At 41.8% G+C, this 21,174-nt stretch overlaps 1 protein-coding gene across 1 annotated transcript; it reads left to right on the forward strand.

Moving 5' to 3' along the window:
* Positions 1 to 124: 124 nt before the first annotated feature.
* Positions 125 to 15,418, forward strand: ctsz (cathepsin Z). The gene is made up of 6 exons (XM_057846314.1): positions 125 to 323; positions 4,702 to 4,865; positions 4,941 to 5,120; positions 5,204 to 5,354; positions 14,761 to 14,923; positions 15,005 to 15,418. The coding sequence occupies exons 1-6, from the start codon at positions 199 to 201 to the stop codon at positions 15,131 to 15,133; spliced, it is 912 nt and encodes a 303-aa protein (XP_057702297.1). The 5' UTR covers positions 125 to 198; the 3' UTR covers positions 15,134 to 15,418.
* Positions 15,419 to 21,174: the final 5,756 nt, after the last annotated feature.

Here is a 21,174-nt window from a genome sequence, read left to right on the forward strand (position 1 = left end):
TTTGTCCTTTTTAAAGTGATTTCGGTGGTTCTTCATGTCGCAAATCGGCGCAGTAGGAAGTGTGTCTGCTTGCAGCAGTGATTTTGTTTTGTTAGCAGCGCGGCGGTTCGGTCAGACTGTTGTATCAGGTGACGTTGACGTCATTATCACAGTAAGCAAAGGTCGCAAAGCGGCGGGTTGCCCAAGAACGAAACCAACATGGCTTGTAGTTGCTCCATCGTTTTCTTTTCGCTCTTGTTGTCGGCCGCGTCTGCCGGACACTTATTCAACAACAAGGAGCCCGGTTATGTCCCCAAGACGAGGAAAAATGGCTTTGGACTCAGGTAAGTTGGATATTTGTTGAAACAATTGCGCTAGCTAGGTAGCCACATGGCTAATATCCGGTAAACGCATAGAGTGGGAAGCAGTCACGAGATTTGACTCGAGTGACTACAAGAAAGCCCTTAGTGGTGAAATTATAAAATATAGGTGTGTCGAATAGCTTTACATTTACCGTAACTGTGCAAAAGTTATTTTGAAAAAGTTTTAATTTGCATAATATATAGTTGCCATTGGCTCGTCATGTACGTTAAAAGTACGAGACGGACGATGCGTTACAGAATGTAGTGGAGTGACAAATCTGATGACGCTACTATCATCATTTGCTTATTCTCATTTTTCAGGCGCAACTCGTAGCTGCCATTGATAGCGATAGACATCCAATATATTTGGACTGCGATTCAATTCATAGAAAGTAAGAGTAAGACGTCCAAACTACGTCTCGCGGGCCAAATAAGGCTCGTTGCCCAGTTTTTACTGACCCACAGCTAATTATGAAAATATTGAAGAAAACCATCAGTTCAGCCTACATTCTCTCACACCTGCAGATGGAGCTTGTCACTGAAACAGTGCCTCTCCATGAGCTCATGGGTCAATATAGCCATCTGTAGAACTTCAATACAGTGATCCCTCATTTTTCGCGGTTAATAGGGACCAGAACTGCCGCGATAAGTTAAAAAATAACGCGATGTAGCCCCCCCCCCCCCCTTTTTTTTTAATGTTCAATGTATTTATTCGGATCTATCATTGGAAAGGGATACATATAAGACACGTTTATTTTATTTTTTAAAATCTTTTTCCTCATAGCATAGGATTTCGGCCACAACACAGCACCGAGACCGTGCTTATCAAAGTCCTAAATGATATTCGTCGGAATACCGATGCAGGCAAATCATCTGTTCTGCTACTAGTGGATCTCAGCGCCGCATTTGACACGGTTGATCACAACATACTACTCAGCAGATTGGAACAGTGGGTAGGGCTTACTGACACTATTCTTCAGTGGTTCACATCCTATTTACATGATAGAGATTTCTTTGTGTCAATTGGAAACTATCAATCAGAACGAACCAAATTCACGTGTGGAGTCCCTCAAGGGTCAATTCTTGGACCACTCTTATTTAACATAATTTAATGGAACAGTATGACATCTCCTATCACGCCGATGCAGATGACACACAACTGTACATTTCTGTGTCCCCACATGATTATAGTCCCTTAGACTCCCTGAGTAAATGCATTCGTCAAATCAATGAATGGATGTGCCAGAATTTTCTCCAGTTAGATGTAGAGAAGACAGAGGTGATCATTTTTGGGCCAAAAAAGGAAAGGTCAAAGATAAGCAGCCAACTTAGCATAATGTCGCTTACAGCTACAAATCAAGTCAGAAACCTTGGCGTAATTATTGACTCAGACCTAAAATTTGATAGCCATCTAAAGTCCGTCACTAAATCCGCTTATTACCACCTAAAAAATATAACCAGAATTAAGGGGCTTCTGACTCAACAAGACATGGAAAAACTTATGCATGCATTCATTTTCAGCAGATTGGACTACTGCAACGGTATATTTACAGGTCTTGATAAAAAATCAGTCAGGAAGCTGCAGCTAGTACAGAATGCTGCAGCCAGAGTCCTCACAAATACAAGAAAGCTGGACCACATTACACCGGTTTTGAAATCGCTACACTGGCTTCCAGTGAGTCAAAGGATAGACTATAAAATACTACTGCCCGTCTACAAAACACTTAATGGCCTTGGACCAAAATACATGCTTGACTTGTTAGATTCCTATGAGACATCTAGACCCCTAAGGTCGTCTGGAACGGGTCTTCTGCATGTTCCAAGAACAAGAACCAAGCAGGGTGAGGCAGCATTTAGTCATTATGCTCCTCACCTCTGGAACAAGTTACCCGAACGTCTGAAGTATGCTCAAACTGTTAGCTCCTTTAAATCAGGCCTAAAAACGCTTTTGTTTGGCACTGCATATCCATAACTGTCTATATATTTCAACCTACCTGCCTTCTATTCCTCTTGTGCTTATCTCCATTGCTGATTTCAATGATTATTAGTAGTCGTAGTTTTTGCTTTATTTTTATTTTTGTTTTATTTTTATTTATTTATTTTTATTCTGTGATTAAATGCGATCATTTGTCTTGGTTTTTACGTTGTGTTGATTTAAATGTGATTTTTATGGTCTTCATGTGATGTAAAGCACTTTGAATTGCCTTGTGTTGAATTGTGCTATATAAATAAATTTGCCTTGCCTTGCCTAGTATAATTAAAAAAAACTTTTGTGCGTATATATATATTTTTTTAATAAACGTTTTTTTAAACTTTAAATGTAATAATTATGATAAGTTTTAAAAATTTAACTGTCCCATAGAATTATTTTTAAACAACAAAAAAAGTAGACGTCCAATCCATTAAAAAAAATATTTAAATGTTTATCAAATGCTTCATTGAGTGTCCACTCAAATCCGCTCCAGCTGCTCACTTTCACACAACGAATTGCCACAGCAACTGTTTAACAAGTTAAATGATGATTGACGCATGCAACTCTTTGAAGGTCGAGTCTCTGGCAAGATCAGAGCTTAACCGTCTGTCAATCAACATTTACTTTAATAAGCAACTCCAGTTCACTTCCAGACGAACAGGGGGGGGGGGGGGGGGGGGGGGGGGGGCGTGGCGTGCATGCGAGCGTGAGGCTATGCGATTGGCTCTGGGACAGCTCATCTCTCTCTCTATATATATATATATATATATTTTTTTTTTTTAATTTTAAAACTGCGAGGGACGAGGGCGGGAAGTTTGACGCGCCAAGCAGGGAGGGATCACTGTATTTTGTTTGGCATTAACATATCCAAAAATGAAGCCAATGCGATAAATTGCGCCTTCCCGGTTTAGATTTTCTTGAGTTATTTTGTTATCGCTGGACAGTCGAACCCTTTAAGGTCCGGGCCAGCCCATTTTGTCAGCCTTTCTATTTCAAAGAATTGTTCGCAATGGCCTGGGTGTGTTCCGTTTTTCATGACAACCTAACCGACATTCATGTGCAAACTTGTCTTTCCTCTGACCAATTGTATTAACATTTTGAGCCTAGAAAACAATCCTTAATTTCTTTGTCAAAATTTGGAATATTGATGTCCTATTAACAACCAAGCATGTCTGAAACAAACTGTTTTGAAGCTTGATAATCTTTATTCAACTTGTTCAGATAAACAAGAAAAAGGGGAAAAAAAGAGACAATTGTTTTCTATGTGATCATTGAACGGAGGCAGAAGGTACGTACGGTCATAGGCGCTTTTGGCCTTTACACATACTGTACTATGGTCAAAACAGGTTAATACAGCAGAATGATGATGCAAAAAAGTGAAAATACAAAAACATAACATCTGACAGAAATACTGTGGAGTACATCTTGTAGTAAGATGTGTTATATCATCCATGGCATTATCTTTCCTCTTCTGAGCCTCCAAATGATATACCGTACATAAAATCAAGCTTATGGAAGACACGATTTTTCCCCGACTCGTTCAAAGACGATGACATCAAGTTGTCAAAACGAAGCAAAACCTGGTTCACGGCTCTTCTCCAAATATACTCTCGCTGGCGCAGAAGCGCACTACGACCTTACTGCGGTCGCTGATACGCGAGCCTCTTCCTCCTGTCCCGCCGACCTCACGTGTAACAGATGTCATTTTAGGCACCCGCCAGAACAGAATCTTGAGATATGTCGTCATTTCTCCACGGTGCTTTCCGATTGGAAAAAGGACAAGAAATGAGTGACATAAACACATGGTCCATGCAGCGTTTACGAGGGCAATAAAACCTGTTTGGACTCGTTCTATTGAGTTCAAGTCAAAACAAGGGCGACGTGACGTCATCACTAAGTTACGAGGCACGTAAGATTGTGTGGGCAAGGCGTGATGCGACGGCGCGTCCAAAACGCTGTAAATATATACGGTGTTTCCATATCATTAAACCCCCTGATTTTGTCGCGTGTGGGCATGAACTCGTTCGCTACCACTGACAGTTTATTTCAACCGGGAAGGGAAGGCTGGTATTGAATGATCAGGTTTCATTACCATTGACGGCGATAGAGATCCGATCCAATTTATTTTAAACCTGTCCCGTTCAGCCGTTTGACACGGAGAACGGAAGCGGAGGTCCGATCCAATTTAGCGGCACGATCGCTGACGCCCACCCCGATCAAATCGGTCTTTCGCCGTCAATGGCGTCCAATGAGTTAACACCTAAAAATCAATACATTTTGAAATGCTGACCTTTTTTAACCCCATCGCGATCCTCTGTTTAACAAATGGAAGTACATTACAAGGTGTCCTTTGACTTCTTCGGGGAGGAGTGAACATTGTCTTTTCAGGACCGCTCCTCTCCCTCACGAGTATTTGAACGTGAGCGATTTGCCCAAGTCGTGGGACTGGAGGAACATCGGCGGAATCAACTACGTCAGCGCCACCCGCAATCAGCACATTCCTCAGTACTGCGGCTCGTGTTGGGCTCACGGCAGCACCAGCGCGATGGCAGGTCGGATCCTCTCTCCGTTATAGCGAAACGACACGAGCGAACGCGGCGAGTCGCCACTTTTGATTTTTGGTACAGATCGCATCAATATTAAGCGGAGAGGAGCGTGGCCGTCGGCCTACCTGTCCGTACAGCACGTGGTGGACTGCGCGCAGGCCGGTACTTGCCACGGCGGGGATCACCTCAGCGTTTGGGAGTACGCCAACGCCCACGGCGTCCCGGACGAGACGTGCAGTAACTACCAGGCCAAAGACCAGGGTGAGGGTTCCTCGGCGACCGGACGGACGCGACGTGCCCGTCTCGCCTTTCTGTCCCGTTCTGTTCTGTCCGTCCCTCCGTAGAATGTAAAGCCTTCAACGAGTGCGGCACCTGCACCACCTTCGGCGTATGCGACGTGGTGAAGAACTACACCCTGTGGAAAGTGGCCGATTACGGAGCGGTGAGCGGAAGGGAGAAGATGATGGCAGAAATCTACGCCAGAGGTCCCATAAGGTTTGTCCGAGAATACCGAAAGCTGCCCGGCCGGCGGGCGGCACTCCGACGGAACAGGTTCATCCCAAATCAATGAAATATTGTACAATGTTTGCCAAAAGTATTGGCACCCCTGCCATTCTGTCAGATCCTGCTTAATTTCTCCCAGAAAATGATTGTCATTACAAATGCTTTGGTAATAATATCTTCATTTATTTCGCTTGTAATGAAAAAGCACAAAAGAGAATCCATCATCTATCTATCATTTAACACAAAACTCTCAAAATTGCCCGGACAAAAGTATTGGCACCCTTTTAAAAATCAAGTCATGCTTCTCTAAATTGTGTAATTAACAGAACCTGTTACTTACCTGTGGCACATAACAGGTGGTGGCAATTACTAAATCACACTTGCAGCCAGTTAAAATGGATTCAAGTTGACTCACGTTTTGGAAGAATGTTGTCTGGTCGGATGAGACAAAAGTAGAGCTTAAGTAGAGGTTACAGGAAAAAGAAAACGAAGCCTTCAAAGAAAAAAAAACACGGTCCCCACAGTCAAACGAGGCGAAGGTTCCCTGATGTGTTGCGGATGCTTTGCTGCCTCTGGCACTGGATTGCTTGATCGTGTGCATGGCATTATGAGTCTGAAGACTACCAACACATTTTGCATTGTAATGTAGGGCCCAGTGTGAGAAAGCTGGGTCTCCCTCAGAGGTCTTCCAGGAGGACAATGACCCAAAACTCACTTCAAAAAGCACTAGAAAATGCTTTGCGCGAAAGCACTGGAAACTTCTAACGTGGCCAGATCGGAATCCCATAGAACACCTATGGAGGTATCTGAAAATGGCACCCTTGAAATCTCAGAGACCTGGAGCAGTTGGCCAAAGAAGAATGCTCTAAAATTCCAGCAGAGCATTGGAAGAAACTCATTCGCAGTTATTTTGTCTAAAGGTTGTGCTATCAAGTATTCGGTCAAGTATCTGAGAGTGCCAATACTTTTGTTTGGCCCATTTTTGGAGTTTTGTGTATGATGATCATGATTGAATTTTTTTCATTCTCTTTTGTTTTTTTCATTGTAAGCAAAATAAATGAAGACTACTATTACTACCAAAGCAATTGTAATTGCAATCATTTTCTGGGAGAAATTGAGCATGATCTGACAGAATTGGAGTGGTGCCAATACTTTTGGCCAGCACTATAGTGAAGTTGAATTTATGCCCAGGTAGTTCAAAGTGCTGTTGTCCGATTTGGTGCCGCGGAACTATGTTTGTGTGAAATTTGTGTAGCGCTTCATCAGTGTTCCCCTCGCCAACCTCTGGCAAGTGTAGTCTTTGGATGCACGTTCCTAATAATTAACGGCCGATATTGGCAATTCTGACGTCACGCTGATGAAAAAAACTTCAACCGATAATGCGATCCCATTCAGCCTCCAAATTAAATCTGCATCGCCGGCCGGCCGCCTCAACCCCATCTCCCTGTGAAGCCCCTGTCGAATGACTGACATCACACGGAATGCTCGATATCATGGCGGCCCCGTCACAAGTGTGCAATGACTTTTCCGTGTGTGAAACAAATAACGCTCTGGCCTTCTGCAAAACGTGTACTACACAAGTTCCACGAGGCGTAAAGAAAGCGTCCTCATTTGAAGCCGCGTCACAAATGGAATACGAGGCCGCAGGTAGCGGGAAGGCTATAGCTAATAGGAAACAAACGGAAAGCTACGGTGCTGGAGACGCTTTTGACAAGCAGCCGCCGGCTCGCTCTCGCCCCCGCTCATCTCCGGTTCAACTCATGAAGCGCCGCGGCCGGCCGGCCGGCCGGACGGACCGAGGCCCGGCGCGAGCGCTCATTTTGCGGGAGGAGAGGCCAGGCTCGGTCGGACGAGTGACGTTTTTGACCCAGGTGACCTGAGAGCCAAAGCCCCGGATGAAAAAATAATGCAGTTTATAGCCTTCGGTGAGCAGCCGTCACGGAGGACAGCCCCGCTAGTTCTCGGATGGTCGCGCTTCGTGAAAAACGTGTCGATCGTATCCGTTTCACCACGGACATCTACAATCTTGTCAAATCATTTTCTCCATTTTTTTTAAACGTTAAAGACTAGTTAACAGATGAATGCGCCAGGTTATTCCATTGACTTGAAGTAAATATTTGTTCTGTTTATTTTATAGACTTAGTTTGACCTGAAACACAAATGACATTTTACAAGTATTTCCTACATAACCGAACTAAATTTTGACTATAGCCTCATTTCAACAGAAAGTGTACACACACATATAGTATATAAATATAAGCATTAGAAAGTGCAACAGTAAAGAAAAGTGGAAATTAGAATTTAAAAGTCATGACCACAAACCCCAAACTTTTTGGGAAACAAAAGTGTTTTTATTGGTCAATGCGACAAAACAAACTAGGAACTACCACTTAGAACGATATGTTATATAGTGCTGCAACGATAAATCGATTAACTCAAGTATTCTATTCGAGAGAAAAAAATATTAGAATGAAATTTTGCTGCTTCGAGTATTCCTTTATTTTAAGTGGTGTTGTAATGGTTTGTTTTGAAAGTGTTTACATGTAGTTTTATTGATTTAGGTGGATACACTGCCCTCTAGTCTGCCTCATTTTACATGGCCAAACCCAGCTGCTCTCTGTTAAGACCAACATAAGCTAGGTTTTTGTTTGAGCTAATGTTTTTTTATGTATTAGTAATTTAGTTTAAAGGCATATTTAGCCAATTTTTGTGGGAATATTTGTCCGAACCAATTGAAAAGCGCATTGTTAACAAAAAAAAAGTATTTTATAGCATTTAAGCTAGTGGCCTTTTATCACGCAAGTTAGCCAATTGTTCTTTTGTTGTACATAGATCCTTTTTTTTATATATCGTTTGAGGCTCAGCTCAGATATTTTCATTTTTTATGTTCTTTATCCGATTACTCGATTATTCGAAATAATTAGTTTATCGATTAATAAACTACTAAAATAATCGATACCCGCAGCCCTAATGTTACACATTGCATTATCTTTAATATATTGCCACAGGTAGGTGAAACAAGGAAATCTAGACATTCTCTGGAAAAACGGTATTCTAGTTGTGAAAAAAGAGAAATCCTCTTACATTTCAATGTAAAAGTCGATTTCCCGTGCTAATGCTAACCCAAACATGAAACTTTCTCTCCACAACATGAGAAAGTTCCCTTCTGCGTAACAGTCTACATGGTTGTCTCCTTACCACTCCAAATGTCAAACTAGCATTTACAAATATGTAATGTCACAATCAAACAAGTACTTACATACATGGAGGCATGAAAATCTCTCACCTTTTGGCGAAATTCGCCGTTTTGAAGTCAAAAAGGATGACCTACGTGAATCGTGTAGATCCGAGGAGAACATTTTTAAGAGGGGTGGCGGGGGGTCGGGTGTAGGCATGTGCCAGTTACCTTCACGGTTTACCTTGCTATGAAAACGTCGCGGTTACAAAACCACAAAAAATTTCCGTCAGACAGTAGTACGTATTCGTTATTTTTCATGTGTCAAAAATGCAGCCAGAAGTGGCTTGGCGCGGCAGCGCTTACCCCGTCCCCTTTTGATGCCGCGTGTGTCAGTGACGCTATTCCAGCAAACCCAAAAACAAACACTCCAAACACAAGGCGTACTTTTCTTCAATTTATTGATCTCTCAAATCGTGGTAACTAAAATATACCAAATGAATACATTTAAAACATTGTACAATCGTATTTTTCCACGTGAGTAGCTTCAGCAGTTTAGCTTCATGAAAAAGTTCGCCAAAAACAAAACACACATTTTCCTTTCACATTCAATACACAAAGTTACAAAGACGAATGATAGGCAAGGCTTAGCTAGGAGAGCAACTACACTGAGGTTAATCACAGCCGCTGAGAGAGAAACCAGTTTGAATGCAGGGGGAGAAAAAGAGAGCGTCAAAGATCGCTAATTGCGACAGATGATCTTGTCCTAAGCACAAATTCACGTTCGATGGATGAGGAGAGGTCTCACTCCCAATTTTTTTTAGATGAATGCATTTGCCAGCATATTGAATATGGTGAGTAATGGTTTCAATCCTCTTCATATTTTGCGCTAGACAAAGTTACTGCCGTTCATTGCAGCTTGCGTTGAACACTGCCAGAGCTAGCCAAATCTCCGGTGAAAAAAATAGCTTCCGTTAAGTTAGCGTCAAGCTCGTGTATTTAACGGTAATATAAAAGCAGTGTTGTGAGTTACGCGTTATGTGAGTAATGCGTAACTGTAATCTGATTACTTTCTTTCAGTAAAGAGCAATCTAACGCATTCATTTTTCTAAATCAGTAATCTGATTAAAGTTACTTTCCTTGATGCCTGTGCGTTACTATTTTGTTATTGCCCCATAATGTATGTAGAATGAAGAATACTGTAGTCATGGGAGTGACATCACATGTCACATTTTCTAATCGGGGATGGAAAAAAATAACTGGTTACGTGTATTACTATGATGCGTGAGCCGTGAGCGCTGGGAGTTTGCGGCCAAAACAACATTGCCTTGCTACGTCGCCAGGATGCAATGAAATAGGCAGGAGATATACTACAAACGGCTGCATTTGCACACTGCAAACACAGACAGTACTTCACATTGTTTTCCAGTAAAGAGGACAAAAATATCTCCGTGCGCTGCGACTTTTGCGCTGGCTCAAAAAGACTGTCGACCGCTAAAAGCATCCAATTCAAGCACCACTTGGAATTACAGCACAACAGGTACCAAGACAGCCAGGACTTTTTGATACTGCTCGTGCTCAATCCTCGGTTCAAGCTCAGTGGTTGTTGAAGGTTTTGAAAGCTTAGGTTTAACCCTTTAAGGTCTGGGCCTATTTTGTCTGATTTTGCATGCCTTTGAAGTTGCCTTTATATTTCAAAGAAAGAATTGTTTACGGTGGCCTGGTTTGGTCCCTTTTTTTGTGACACCTTGAACTTCATGTCCAAATTGTTGTTTCCTTCACTGATCAATTATAAATCATCATTTTGGGCCCAAAAAGACCAAAAATTCCAAAATCGTTTTGTCAAAATTTTTAATATTGATGTCCAATTGACAACCAAACATGCGTAACGAACCGTTTTGAAACTTTGTAATATTTATTCAACATGTTAGGATGAACATTCAACCAAAAAAATTTAGAATAAATAGTCTTATATTTGACAATTCAACATAAACAACAGGTATAGCCATAGGCGTTTTTTGCCTTTATACATGCTCCAGTCAAAACAGGTTATATACAGCAGACCTAACAGTGAAGAACAGTGAAAAAATATATACCATCTAACACAAAAAGTGTTTAGAGGCCATCTCTTTATGAGTTTAGGTATTGCGGCCAATCGCCTGATGAAAACTATGTACACACAATCAAGCTTCTTGAACACACATTTATATACACAAATTGAGAAGATTGATGTGGGAAAAAAATATATATATAACATTGGGGGGAAAAAAGCATTTTCAAAGATATTTACAATAAACAAGTTAAATTTTTTTCAGTCATGCCACTCCGAAAAGCAGTTTCGTCCTGGAATTAGACACGGCTACATCACACAGCTCATACTTCCATGGGGTGTCGGTCCTCTTTCCACCCTTCCATTTTCAGTTCACTTTGCTTTCATTGTCACTATAAATGTACATGAAAATAAGTCAGTATTTATGAAAATAATAAAGTATAAAATAAAAATATATACAGCAATAAATAATCATGGAAATCTATATGTATGACAATAGAAAGAATACCATAGCTGAATATGTGCTACATCCCTAATCTTCATATAGAAAGTAGAACACCACAAATTATAAATTCCTGCCTGGGATACCCACAGTGCACGTACGACTTTGATTTGATATGCACATTTTATTATTATATTCACAAACACACACTTATATTGCATCAAAATTAACTTTGTCTTGCAATATAAAAAGAAACTTTCAAAAGAAACTTTTTCATCATAAAAAAAAAAAGAGTGAGTTGGCTTACCTCTGCTCGTCGAATGCGTCACCCACGTGTTCAAATCCGTCACTATCTTCACTCGAGGACTCTTCCGAAGAAGACGATGATGACGAATTTGGACCATCCTCTTCCTCAAGTTGATCAGAAGCACAATTGCTTGCGCTAAATTTAGTTTTCCGTTCATCGTCAAAGTCACACAAAGTCGCTGCTCGATCCAGCAGTATCCAACTGGCTGTCGCTCGCCACCTCGCTGCTTCAGAACACTCCTCCTCCCTCTCGTTCGGTTGAACCTCGCACCGCAGTTATATTTATAAAAAAAAAAACAAAAAAAAAACGCATTTTGTGCTTCCACTGTGACTTCGAAAGGGTTCGTTTGATTTGTTTTTTTTTCATGGAGCTTCCGTTTTGAAAAAGGACTAGAAATGATGGAAATATAGACATAAACAAATGATCCATGCAGCGTTTTAATGTTTTTTTGAGAGGACAATAAAACTATAAAACTTAAATGACAATATCTCACGTTCTAGTTGGTCGATTGACTTCAAATAATAACGAGAGTAAACCGCAACTTCCGCACTTTAAAACGAGACCAACCAACGGCATGTGGGTGACGTAATTAAAACGTGAGGGCGCTTCAAAGACGACGTGCGCTGAGGCGCGTCCTTCGACTCTCAAGGGTTAAGGAAATTCTAAATATCCATTTTGCCTCCTCAGCTGTAGTTTTGGCTAAGCAAAGCAAACTGCTGTCTCTAAGGTGCTATAGTCACATAATCTGTTTGAAAAATAATTTGGACCCATTATGAAATACTTTGAAGGATTCTTGTTCATTTCATTCATTTTTGTTGTTTGTTTTATTGCTCTAAAACTTTTATAAACAACATTTCAGTGGCCTTATTCAATGGTCTTTATTTTAAAGGGGAAGTTCAGAATTTTTGACATTAGGCTTAATCGTTGAGTTAGCCGTGGTTTAATTAGTCGTTGGAGTTGATTTGAAAAAATTCTATGCAGTTGGCCAGTTATTTGTAAGTTTCAGGGCTCCGGAGTGGCTAAGCTAGCGCGAGTCAATGGTGGTTGAAATCAATTCCTTCAACTATTAAACCCCCGCTAACTCTAATATTAAAGTGCCTGTGACACGAAAAAGCATGTTTATTTCATAATACACGCGGTATTTTATGCCCCTGAATGATATGGGCCGCTTGGATGTGTGTGGAAGCGATCGCTATTTTTATTAACTTTTTTGAATCCCGCGCCATGAAAATGAGTGACTTCCGGCTTCGGTCTTGCATTGAGGAGGAGGGCGCTGTGACGTGTACGGTCGAAGACGTCCTCTTCACGCTACAGTGTACTGTTGTGTATGAGGACGAAGGATTCAGCTGATTTTGCGGATTAATACGTTTATTTTTCGCATCACGCCAGCCAAACGGCTGCAGAAAAATCATTCTGTATGAGGGAGAGGCGTATGCGCCTTTTTGGAGTTTCAAAAGGTTCCCATTCCCCGTGTATATTTACTGTCAGACCATTGGACTTACGAGGAAGTGAGTAAACATCTTGTTTTGTATTATGTCAAATACGAATACAGCGATTACAAAGTAAACACTACAAACTTCCTTTAAATGAAGGACTACTTATATTTAATCATTGATAGGCATGTAAAAAGCTCTCCTAATGCTCATTGGCAGCAGCACGTTAGCTGCACAACAACTCCAGCCACCCTCCTCCGGGGAACGAACTGTAAATTGCTCTCCGCCGGGCGGTTTGCCGATCCGCGAAGACAATCGACAACCGGGTCGTCATGTCAAATAATCCAGGGTAGTTATGTGTGATTTTCCGCTTCGAAGACTTTGAAACATCACTCTGTTCGGGTTAGCATGTCGGCTAGCTGTCACACCTTCTGGTTTGTTTACGTTCTCCGAAGCCGGGGAAGGGAAATGACATATGTCCGATTTAGGTGTCATAAAATATTGTTCGGTAGGTGCGACAGTAAAGGTGAAGTCGACAGTTTTGACCATTATGGAGTCATTTTGCCATGTCGTCCTGAATAAATGCATTTTTTAAATTTCATATTCCATTCAGCACAAGACTGTTATTTGTCATGACCATGCCATTTATTTAGCAATTGGGGAAAATACTTGGATAAAAAGAATATCCTGTAAAAATATTGAAGTAAAAAGACAGAAACAATGACATTTTGCCGCTCTCCTCGTCGCGTTTTCCTCGTTGTGAATAGTTCCCCCTCGACAGGCTGACTGGTCCTTCTCAAGCCATTGATATAGCTATTGGGGAAAAATACTTGGATAAAAAGAAAATCCTGTAAAAATATTGAAGTAGAGAGACTGAAACAATGACATTTTCCGTCTCTCTTCGTCGCGTTTTCCTCGTTCTGAATAATTCCCCCTCAATGGGCTGAATAGTAAAACCGATGAGCCCAGTCTACAGCTGACGTCATCCACCTGTTGGGGACGCTAAAGCCCTATAATGGTAGGCGTGGCTTACCGGCAGATTAAAAGACTAATTTCTCGTCATCTGTGCTTTGCTAAATTGTTGTATATAGTCGAATCGTCTCAAAATATGATTCTAATTCACATAATAATGCCATTTAAGACTTTATTTCTCATGTCGTATGCTCTTTAAGCCTTATGTGAAAAATGAAAATTGTCAAATTCGCCTCATGTTGGCAGAATTTTGGCAGAACGCCGGAACATATTTCCTCCACACCCTTCTCACCTTTTTAACCCCTGACCCATTTTCATGCCTGTACATGATTTTATCCATTTTCCCATAATTGTCACAATCACTGCTGTCATTTCCATTGAAAAGCATTACAGCGCTGCTTGCGCTTGGAACTGTTCACGCCTACGTGAACCACGTGACCACCCGCGGCGAGAAGCCAGCCATTCATTTGAATGAGGTCCGCCCTCGTGGAAGGGATGTTTGAAACTACCAGAGGCTCCATCACGAGGAAGTAAAATGGCATAATAGATCCCTATCGGACTCTCTTTCTATATGGGTCTGGACCCACTGCGGCCCTCGAGGTTGGCTTTGCCCCCCGCCCCGTGCATTTTGCACTCCAACATTGTATTCAAGCAGATAGTTGCGTCCTGGTCCTGCCTCTTTCTCCTGACTGACTGGAACATCAGATGAGCGGAGAACCGGTCGGCCACTCGACACACTGTTTTCCAGACGGTACCGCATCATCAAGTACCGTCTTGCTCGGAAGGCTATTCGATCCTGCAAAATCTTCACCTCGTTGTTCATCGTTCCTGCAAAAATTGCGCGTTGTTTTCCGTACGTGGCGTGTCCTCCGAACACGTAGGTGCACTCGCGGCGAATCTAGCAGTTGCACATTTTTTTCTTACACTATCATATTTCAAGTAGGTATGTTTTTTTTTTCCTCTGATATGAAAGTGGTTTGAAATGTACCTTGTATAAGAAATGATTTCTGGCTTTTAGCTGCGGGATCATGGCGACAGAAAAACTGGACGCGTACGACGGCGGTCTGTACTCTGAGTATGTCGAGACACCCTACGTAAACCACATCGTGTCAGTGGCGGGATGGGGAGTCGAGAACGGGGTGGAGTACTGGATCGTGCGCAACTCCTGGGGAGAGCCGTGGGTAAGTGCCGTCGCTACAGAGTAGCACGATGACACGCGGTTCAGGGCGGCTCGGCCTTTAAAAGTGTGCGGTCGTCGTCAGGGGGAGAAAGGTTGGCTCCGGATCGTCACCAGCTCCTTCAAAGGAGGAAGCGGAAGTTCCTACAACCTGGCGGTGGAGACGGACTGCGCCTACGGAGACCCCGTCCTCCCAAAAGACTACCTCGTCTAGATCCCACCGGGATCCGCTTTTAAGAAGGGACCGTATTATTCTTTTACGTGTTGATTTGATATGAGAAATCTGCAGGCTGTTGAACAGTCCAAAGTTTTGAAATGTGGAATGAATGGGGACCAGATCTGACGGTGATTTACGTTGTATTGCAAAATTGACACAAGCTGAATAGATATTTTTTTAAACAATACACAAAATGATCATTGAAATCTCCAAATTGTAAATGCATGCTATGCTGCTACCTTCACAGTTGAATAAAGTGTGCCTTACACCAGTGATCCCCAACCACCGGGCCACAAAGAAATGATCATTTGTTAACGACCCTAATATGGTCTGTGCCTCTTGACACATGGATAGGCCTCTATCGACTAATCCGGCTAGAGATTTATGTACGTTGGCCGCCATTACTGGGGCGTTTGTACTCTTATAGCAGCCCAGCGTCAGTCCACGTAAACAGTAACGTTAGCTGCCCTTGGCCGTGCGCTGCGTGCGGGCGGCGCACCCACGTCGGCAATGGCGGATGGCTTACTTCTGCTCGGAAGAGTCTTGTCCTCGATAATGATGTCGGCGCATCAGATTTGTTTGAACGTGTTTAATTGGAATATTCAACACATACAATAAGTACCAATAACCAATTATAAGACAACAAAGTACCAATATTCAAAAAGGAGTGAGGAAAAAGTCCAACCTGTATCCTCCCAAACCTTATCCTTGAGTTCTGAAGTATCAGCTTCCGTCCATAAACATTCTTATTTAACACATGTACAACCCCACCAGGTATAACTCGATATGTTACTTATACACAAATGTCCATTATTCAAACCTGGAAATAAATGACATAAATAATCAGAACATCCCAGATCACAAATGTGTCACAGTTGTCACGACACACTTCGTTTTTATTCACATCTCCCTCACCCTTATATGTTTAGAAAATATCTATCTATAGTTTCTTAATTTGACCCATATTTCTACATTCTTTTTAATCCACACTAAATCTCTTCAGTAGTCTCACCCCACATACCGATGAGCAGAAACGCTTTCCTGTTGTCCGAGATGTGGGTTCTTTGGAGTCCCGATATCTCCGTAGGTTGTAACATTTTTCATAGTTTGTCAATAACTGCGGAATATTCTGAGGTTTTCTCTCGCTTTCAACATTATTTGTGCCGTTTGGAATCGTACAATATCAAGAAAATAAAAAATGAGGTGTTTGTATGAGCCCGATAACCATCTTTGTGAATGATCCGTAATTTATTCCCGGAAACGGTAAACCCACACGTTGGCGAAGATGACTGGAAAACAAATGGCTTTTTTTACGGGGAAAAGGCCACATGCCGTGCCAGAAGAGAGGTCTACAACCAAGTCCATTCTGCATAATCTGTGGCTAAAAAAAAGCAAATATACAAAGATCATCGTAACTGGTGGCGAACCGTATCGCTAAAGCCAAGAGGGCTTTCACCATTGGAGAAGAACTCGACCGAGGATATTTGCCGTCAAGATTTAGTAGTGACACCCCCCCCCCCAAAAAAAAAAAACAGGGCTGAGTCAGCATACGGTGAGTTACATTTTCCCCTCCTTTTTAGGCTCGTTGTGTTATTTTATGTTTGCTGTCACTTTCTGCCACGCATTACCGGTCCGCTAAACAAAAAAAAAGGCCCGCATCACACCGGTCCGTGGTGCAAAAAGGTTGGAGACCACTATCTAGGTTGGGATTTGAGTCTTTTTCACATTATGGCACCATCTTCAAATGTGATGCTGAGACAAAGCTAGATTTTTTAAATTGACAAAAATGTGCACGTCGACTAGCTCCATCAACAGTCGAGTGGAAAGTTGACCTCTGTGGCCGCAAACGTCATCGGACCCGTGTTCTGCCAAATTCAGTTGGATTTGTATTGCACTATATCACAACAGGGTTGTCTCAGAGGGCTTCGCAGAGTCAATATGATACACAGTCAGATACCGTAGATCAGGGATTCCTCAACTATTCCACATCGGGCCACTGTGGTTGCTGAATTTCTTTCCAACAGAACAGGACTACACGTTTACCAATCTGGTGTTTTAAGATTGTAGTCAGGTGCTGCTTGTTTGAGCAGAAACCTCATTGGTTAAACGGTTTGTGCTCGATCGGTAGGAACAAAAAGCAGGACCCACTGGGGTCTTGAGGACCGGTTTGGGAACTTAACTGCCGTAGAAGAATGAGATGAGTTCATGTCCTGGGCATCCCCCCTCCTTAGACCCTCCATGGCGGCAAGGAAAAACTCCAAAAAACCCAGTGGGAAGAGAGAAACCTTGGGGAGAACCACAGTCAGGAGAGATCCACTCCCAGGACGGACAGGCTATAGATGCACCAGGACTGATAATTGATATTAGCAGAAGAAGTTCCAGTTTGTAGAGGTTTAGGGTTAGGATTACCAATGCAGTAAGGTGAGGGAACATGAGGGGGTCCATCTAGTCAGATGAGACGGGGGGGGGCAAGGAGTACGTCCATCCATCCAGGGGTCAGAATAGTCAGGCGGCTGCGGCTGAAAAATTAGCCCCTCCACCAGAGGGTAGGGAGGAAAGGGGACACGGGTTGACTAGTGATGAAGAGACTAGTCAACTAGATATTAGAATTAGAAAAGAGAAATACAATAAAGACAAGTGGTAGGTAGAGTGAAAAACAGGAGATGGGACTCGGGAAATAGGACTCAGTGGCTGTACTTCCCCCAGCATTACAGCTCCTAGGGCAGCTTGGACTGAACTGTGCGTCCAGTCAGTTTTCGACTAACCTCACCATAAGCTTTGTCAAATAGGAAAGTTTTTAATCTTAAATGTACAGACTGTGTCGTGCCTCTTTTAATTTTAGCTGGAAGCTGATTCCATAAGACAGGAGCTTGTTAACTAAAGGCTCTAGCTCCTACTTTTAGAGACCCTGGGAACTACCAGTAGACCTGCATTCATAGAACGGAGTGTTCTGTTGGGGCAGTATGTAACCAGAGCATCTTTGAGATAAGATGGTCTCATACCATTAATGGTCTTAATTGTAAGAAGGAGGATTTTAAATTTAATTCTAAACTCGACTGGAAGCCAGTGAAGGGCTTGGAGCACAGGGGTGATGTGCTCTCTTCTATTAGTTTGGTTGGCCCTAACCCTCCTGCTAAAAGTCTTGCTGCTGCGTTCTGGACTAGCTGAAGACCTTTTAGGACAAGCTGCGAATAAGGAGCTACAGTAATCCAATCTAGATGTAACGAACGCGTTGCTGTTGCCAGGCAAGATTGTTCACTCTTTGTGACCGGGCCGGCAGTATCAATGTCACTCAAAGAAATTTAACTCATTGTATTTATCAGCCCGTCATCACCATCCATTATCAGAAGAACCCGTTTTTTCTAAACCCTAGCACAGCACTGGTCTGCTTTTAGCAAAGGTAGCAGAAGCTGTATTTACTGAGTCACATTGAAGTTTAAATGTGTACGTGCGTGTTTAAAAAAAAGAAGAAAAAAATTATGAGTTTAGTGGTACCTGTACATACGATCGCTTGGACACACGATCTTTTTGACATCTGACGTAAAATTTGACTCGCCATTTGTTTCTACATCCGACGGCATGCTCGAAATACGGCGATTTACGGCAGCGTCGCAATTGAATTGTTATCCTGCAGGACGTCAGCACAGCGGGTTTTCTTTTGATAGAAATCAACAGGGGTCCAAAGATGGTTGGTACAAAGTGTCAAAGATGATTGCCACAAAGTGGGGGGGGAAAGGAAAAAGGAGATGCTTACAATTGAAATGAAGGAAGAGATGATTAAAAATATAAGCAGGTTGTACGCATTAATGAGTTGGCTCAACAACATGGCCGGAATATGCAGGGCCAATCCTGACCAATTTGATACCCTAGGCAACATATTTGTTGGAGTCACACCCCCCCCCCCCCCATTTTCACCACATATGTTCATATGTTTAAACACTCACACTGAAAAAGCCAATCCTGACCAATTTGATACGCTAGGCAACATATTTGTTGGAGTCACCCCCCCCCCCCCCCCCCCCCTTTTCACCACATATGTTCATATGTTTAAACACTCACACTGAAAAAGCACACTATCTCTTTGCTTTGCAATTTATTATATAAAAAAAACAAGTGCAGCAATTAAAAGAAAAATGCTCTAATAACTATTCAAAAGCAACAAAAACAACACTTCAAAAACAAATGAGTAAAATAAATTACAATTGTTATTACAATACGATTAACACCCACCCACACAAACGCAGAACACTTTGAAATGCAACTTTTTTTTCACCTTTTTGACCTATAACCTTACTCAGCTTGTCTTCACTGATGCAAAAGCGTCTATAGCACTTTCATATGACAGTTGTTCTGGAAGGTGCACTTCTTTCCTGGACTTGGTGCTAATGTGGATAAGTTCGGTGTAAAAGATGGCCCAGGATGTACAGAAGTAGAAGGAAAATATTTCAGAAGAGCATCTACAAAGAAGAAAGTGGAATGTCACATTACATTAGTCAAATAGCTGTTGATTGTGAAACCAGCATCACATTACCATAATAGTGCCTAAATTCTTAGAGCCTACTGTACCTGTCTATTGCATCCGGCCACTATCTTTGATGGGCGTAGTTAAAAGAAAATAAATTCCCGAAGCACGGCAACTACACAATAACAATGAATTAAATAAAATATGTTAGCAAAAAAAAATAAAAATTTTTTTTTACATGAACGTGATCGCCATTGTAATGAATTAATGACACATTTAATAACAAATGTTTGCATTTAAGTCTGTGGCACTTTTAGTCCCCCATTCCACAGAAATGTGAAATTATGAATTTCATATTTAATGGTGTATTTATTTAATTAACCTTGGCACATTTAGGCAAGGCAAATTTATTTGAAAAGCACTATTTAAGACAAGGTAAAAGTGGTTCACATCACATGAAAATAAGCTAGACAATTTTAGTCCCCCACACACTTTGTCCAAATTTCTTTAAAATGGAAGGTGGAGCTGGCTGGATACTGAAAATATTTCTAAAACAGCAGCCTGGCTAATGATACAGTATAATTTTGCTTTAGCAGTAAATCATATAAACTCTATGTAAATAACCGCTAGCTTGCAGTTGCGCTAAGTATACGCGCTTATGCTGTTGAAAAAATCATCACAACAAACCTTGTTTTTCTTCACGTTTGTGCTCTCTCATAGACTTCATAATACTTGACAGGCCACGGGAAACGGGGCCGATCCGTAGGGGGCCTATTTTCAAAAACTTCAAAAATTTTCAAAACCTAAGCTGCTACCGACCTAAAACCAAAACAGGCACCTACCTTAGCCATATATGAGTCTCCATGAGCAGCGGCATCAAAAAAATTCAAAGTCGTTTCATTATAAAATCCAGATGTATTTATTTTTTATATAACAAAACTTAAAATGGCTATTAAAATCTCATATTTTACAATAGATGCACAAAAATCACCAAATGCAGATATAATCACCTATATTTTCAGGATCAATAACAATATTAAACATATACAGTGCCTTAATAAGTATTCGGCCCCCTTGAACCTTGCAACCTTTTGCCACATTTCTGGCTTCAAACATAAAGATATAAAATTTTAATTTTTTGTCAAGAATCAACAACAAGTGGGACACAATCGTGAAGTGGAACAACGTTTATTGGAGAACTTAAACTTTTTTACCAAATAAAAAACTGAAAAGTGGGGCGTGCAATATTATTCGGCACCCTTGCGTTAATACTTTGTAGCGCCACCTTTTGCTCCAATTACAACTGCAAGTCGCTTGGGGTATGTTTCTATCGGTTTTGCACATCGAGAGACTGGGTTAGGGTTAGGTTAGGGTTAGGGGTTAGGGTTAGGGTTAGGGTTAGGGTTAGGTGAGTGAAATGATCCCTCCGATTTGAGGAGGGGAGTGCACGGTCCATCCCTTCCATGGTCGTCTGGTAGCGGGCCAGCCGGCCACGCTTACCGTATCGGACTTTGGTCCATTGTTTGTCATCCATTTGTGTTGTTTTGTGTCTGTAAATGTAGTTATTAAATGTTTT

The sequence above is a fragment of the Corythoichthys intestinalis genome, chromosome 9 (genome assembly GCF_030265065.1).
Source record: "Corythoichthys intestinalis isolate RoL2023-P3 chromosome 9, ASM3026506v1, whole genome shotgun sequence".
Taxonomy (NCBI): domain Eukaryota; kingdom Metazoa; phylum Chordata; class Actinopteri; order Syngnathiformes; family Syngnathidae; genus Corythoichthys; species Corythoichthys intestinalis.

Coding starts and splice junctions, on each gene's coding strand:
- ctsz (XM_057846314.1), top strand. CDS start 199: ATGGCTTGTAGTTGCTCCATCGTTTTCTTTTCGCTCTTGTTGTCGGCC. Junction 5,121..5,203: donor CTACCAGGCCAAAGACCAGG/GTGAGGGTTCCT, acceptor GTCCCTCCGTAG/AATGTAAAGCCTTCAACGAG. Junction 5,355..14,760: donor TACGCCAGAGGTCCCATAAG/GTTTGTCCGAGA, acceptor TCTGGCTTTTAG/CTGCGGGATCATGGCGACAG.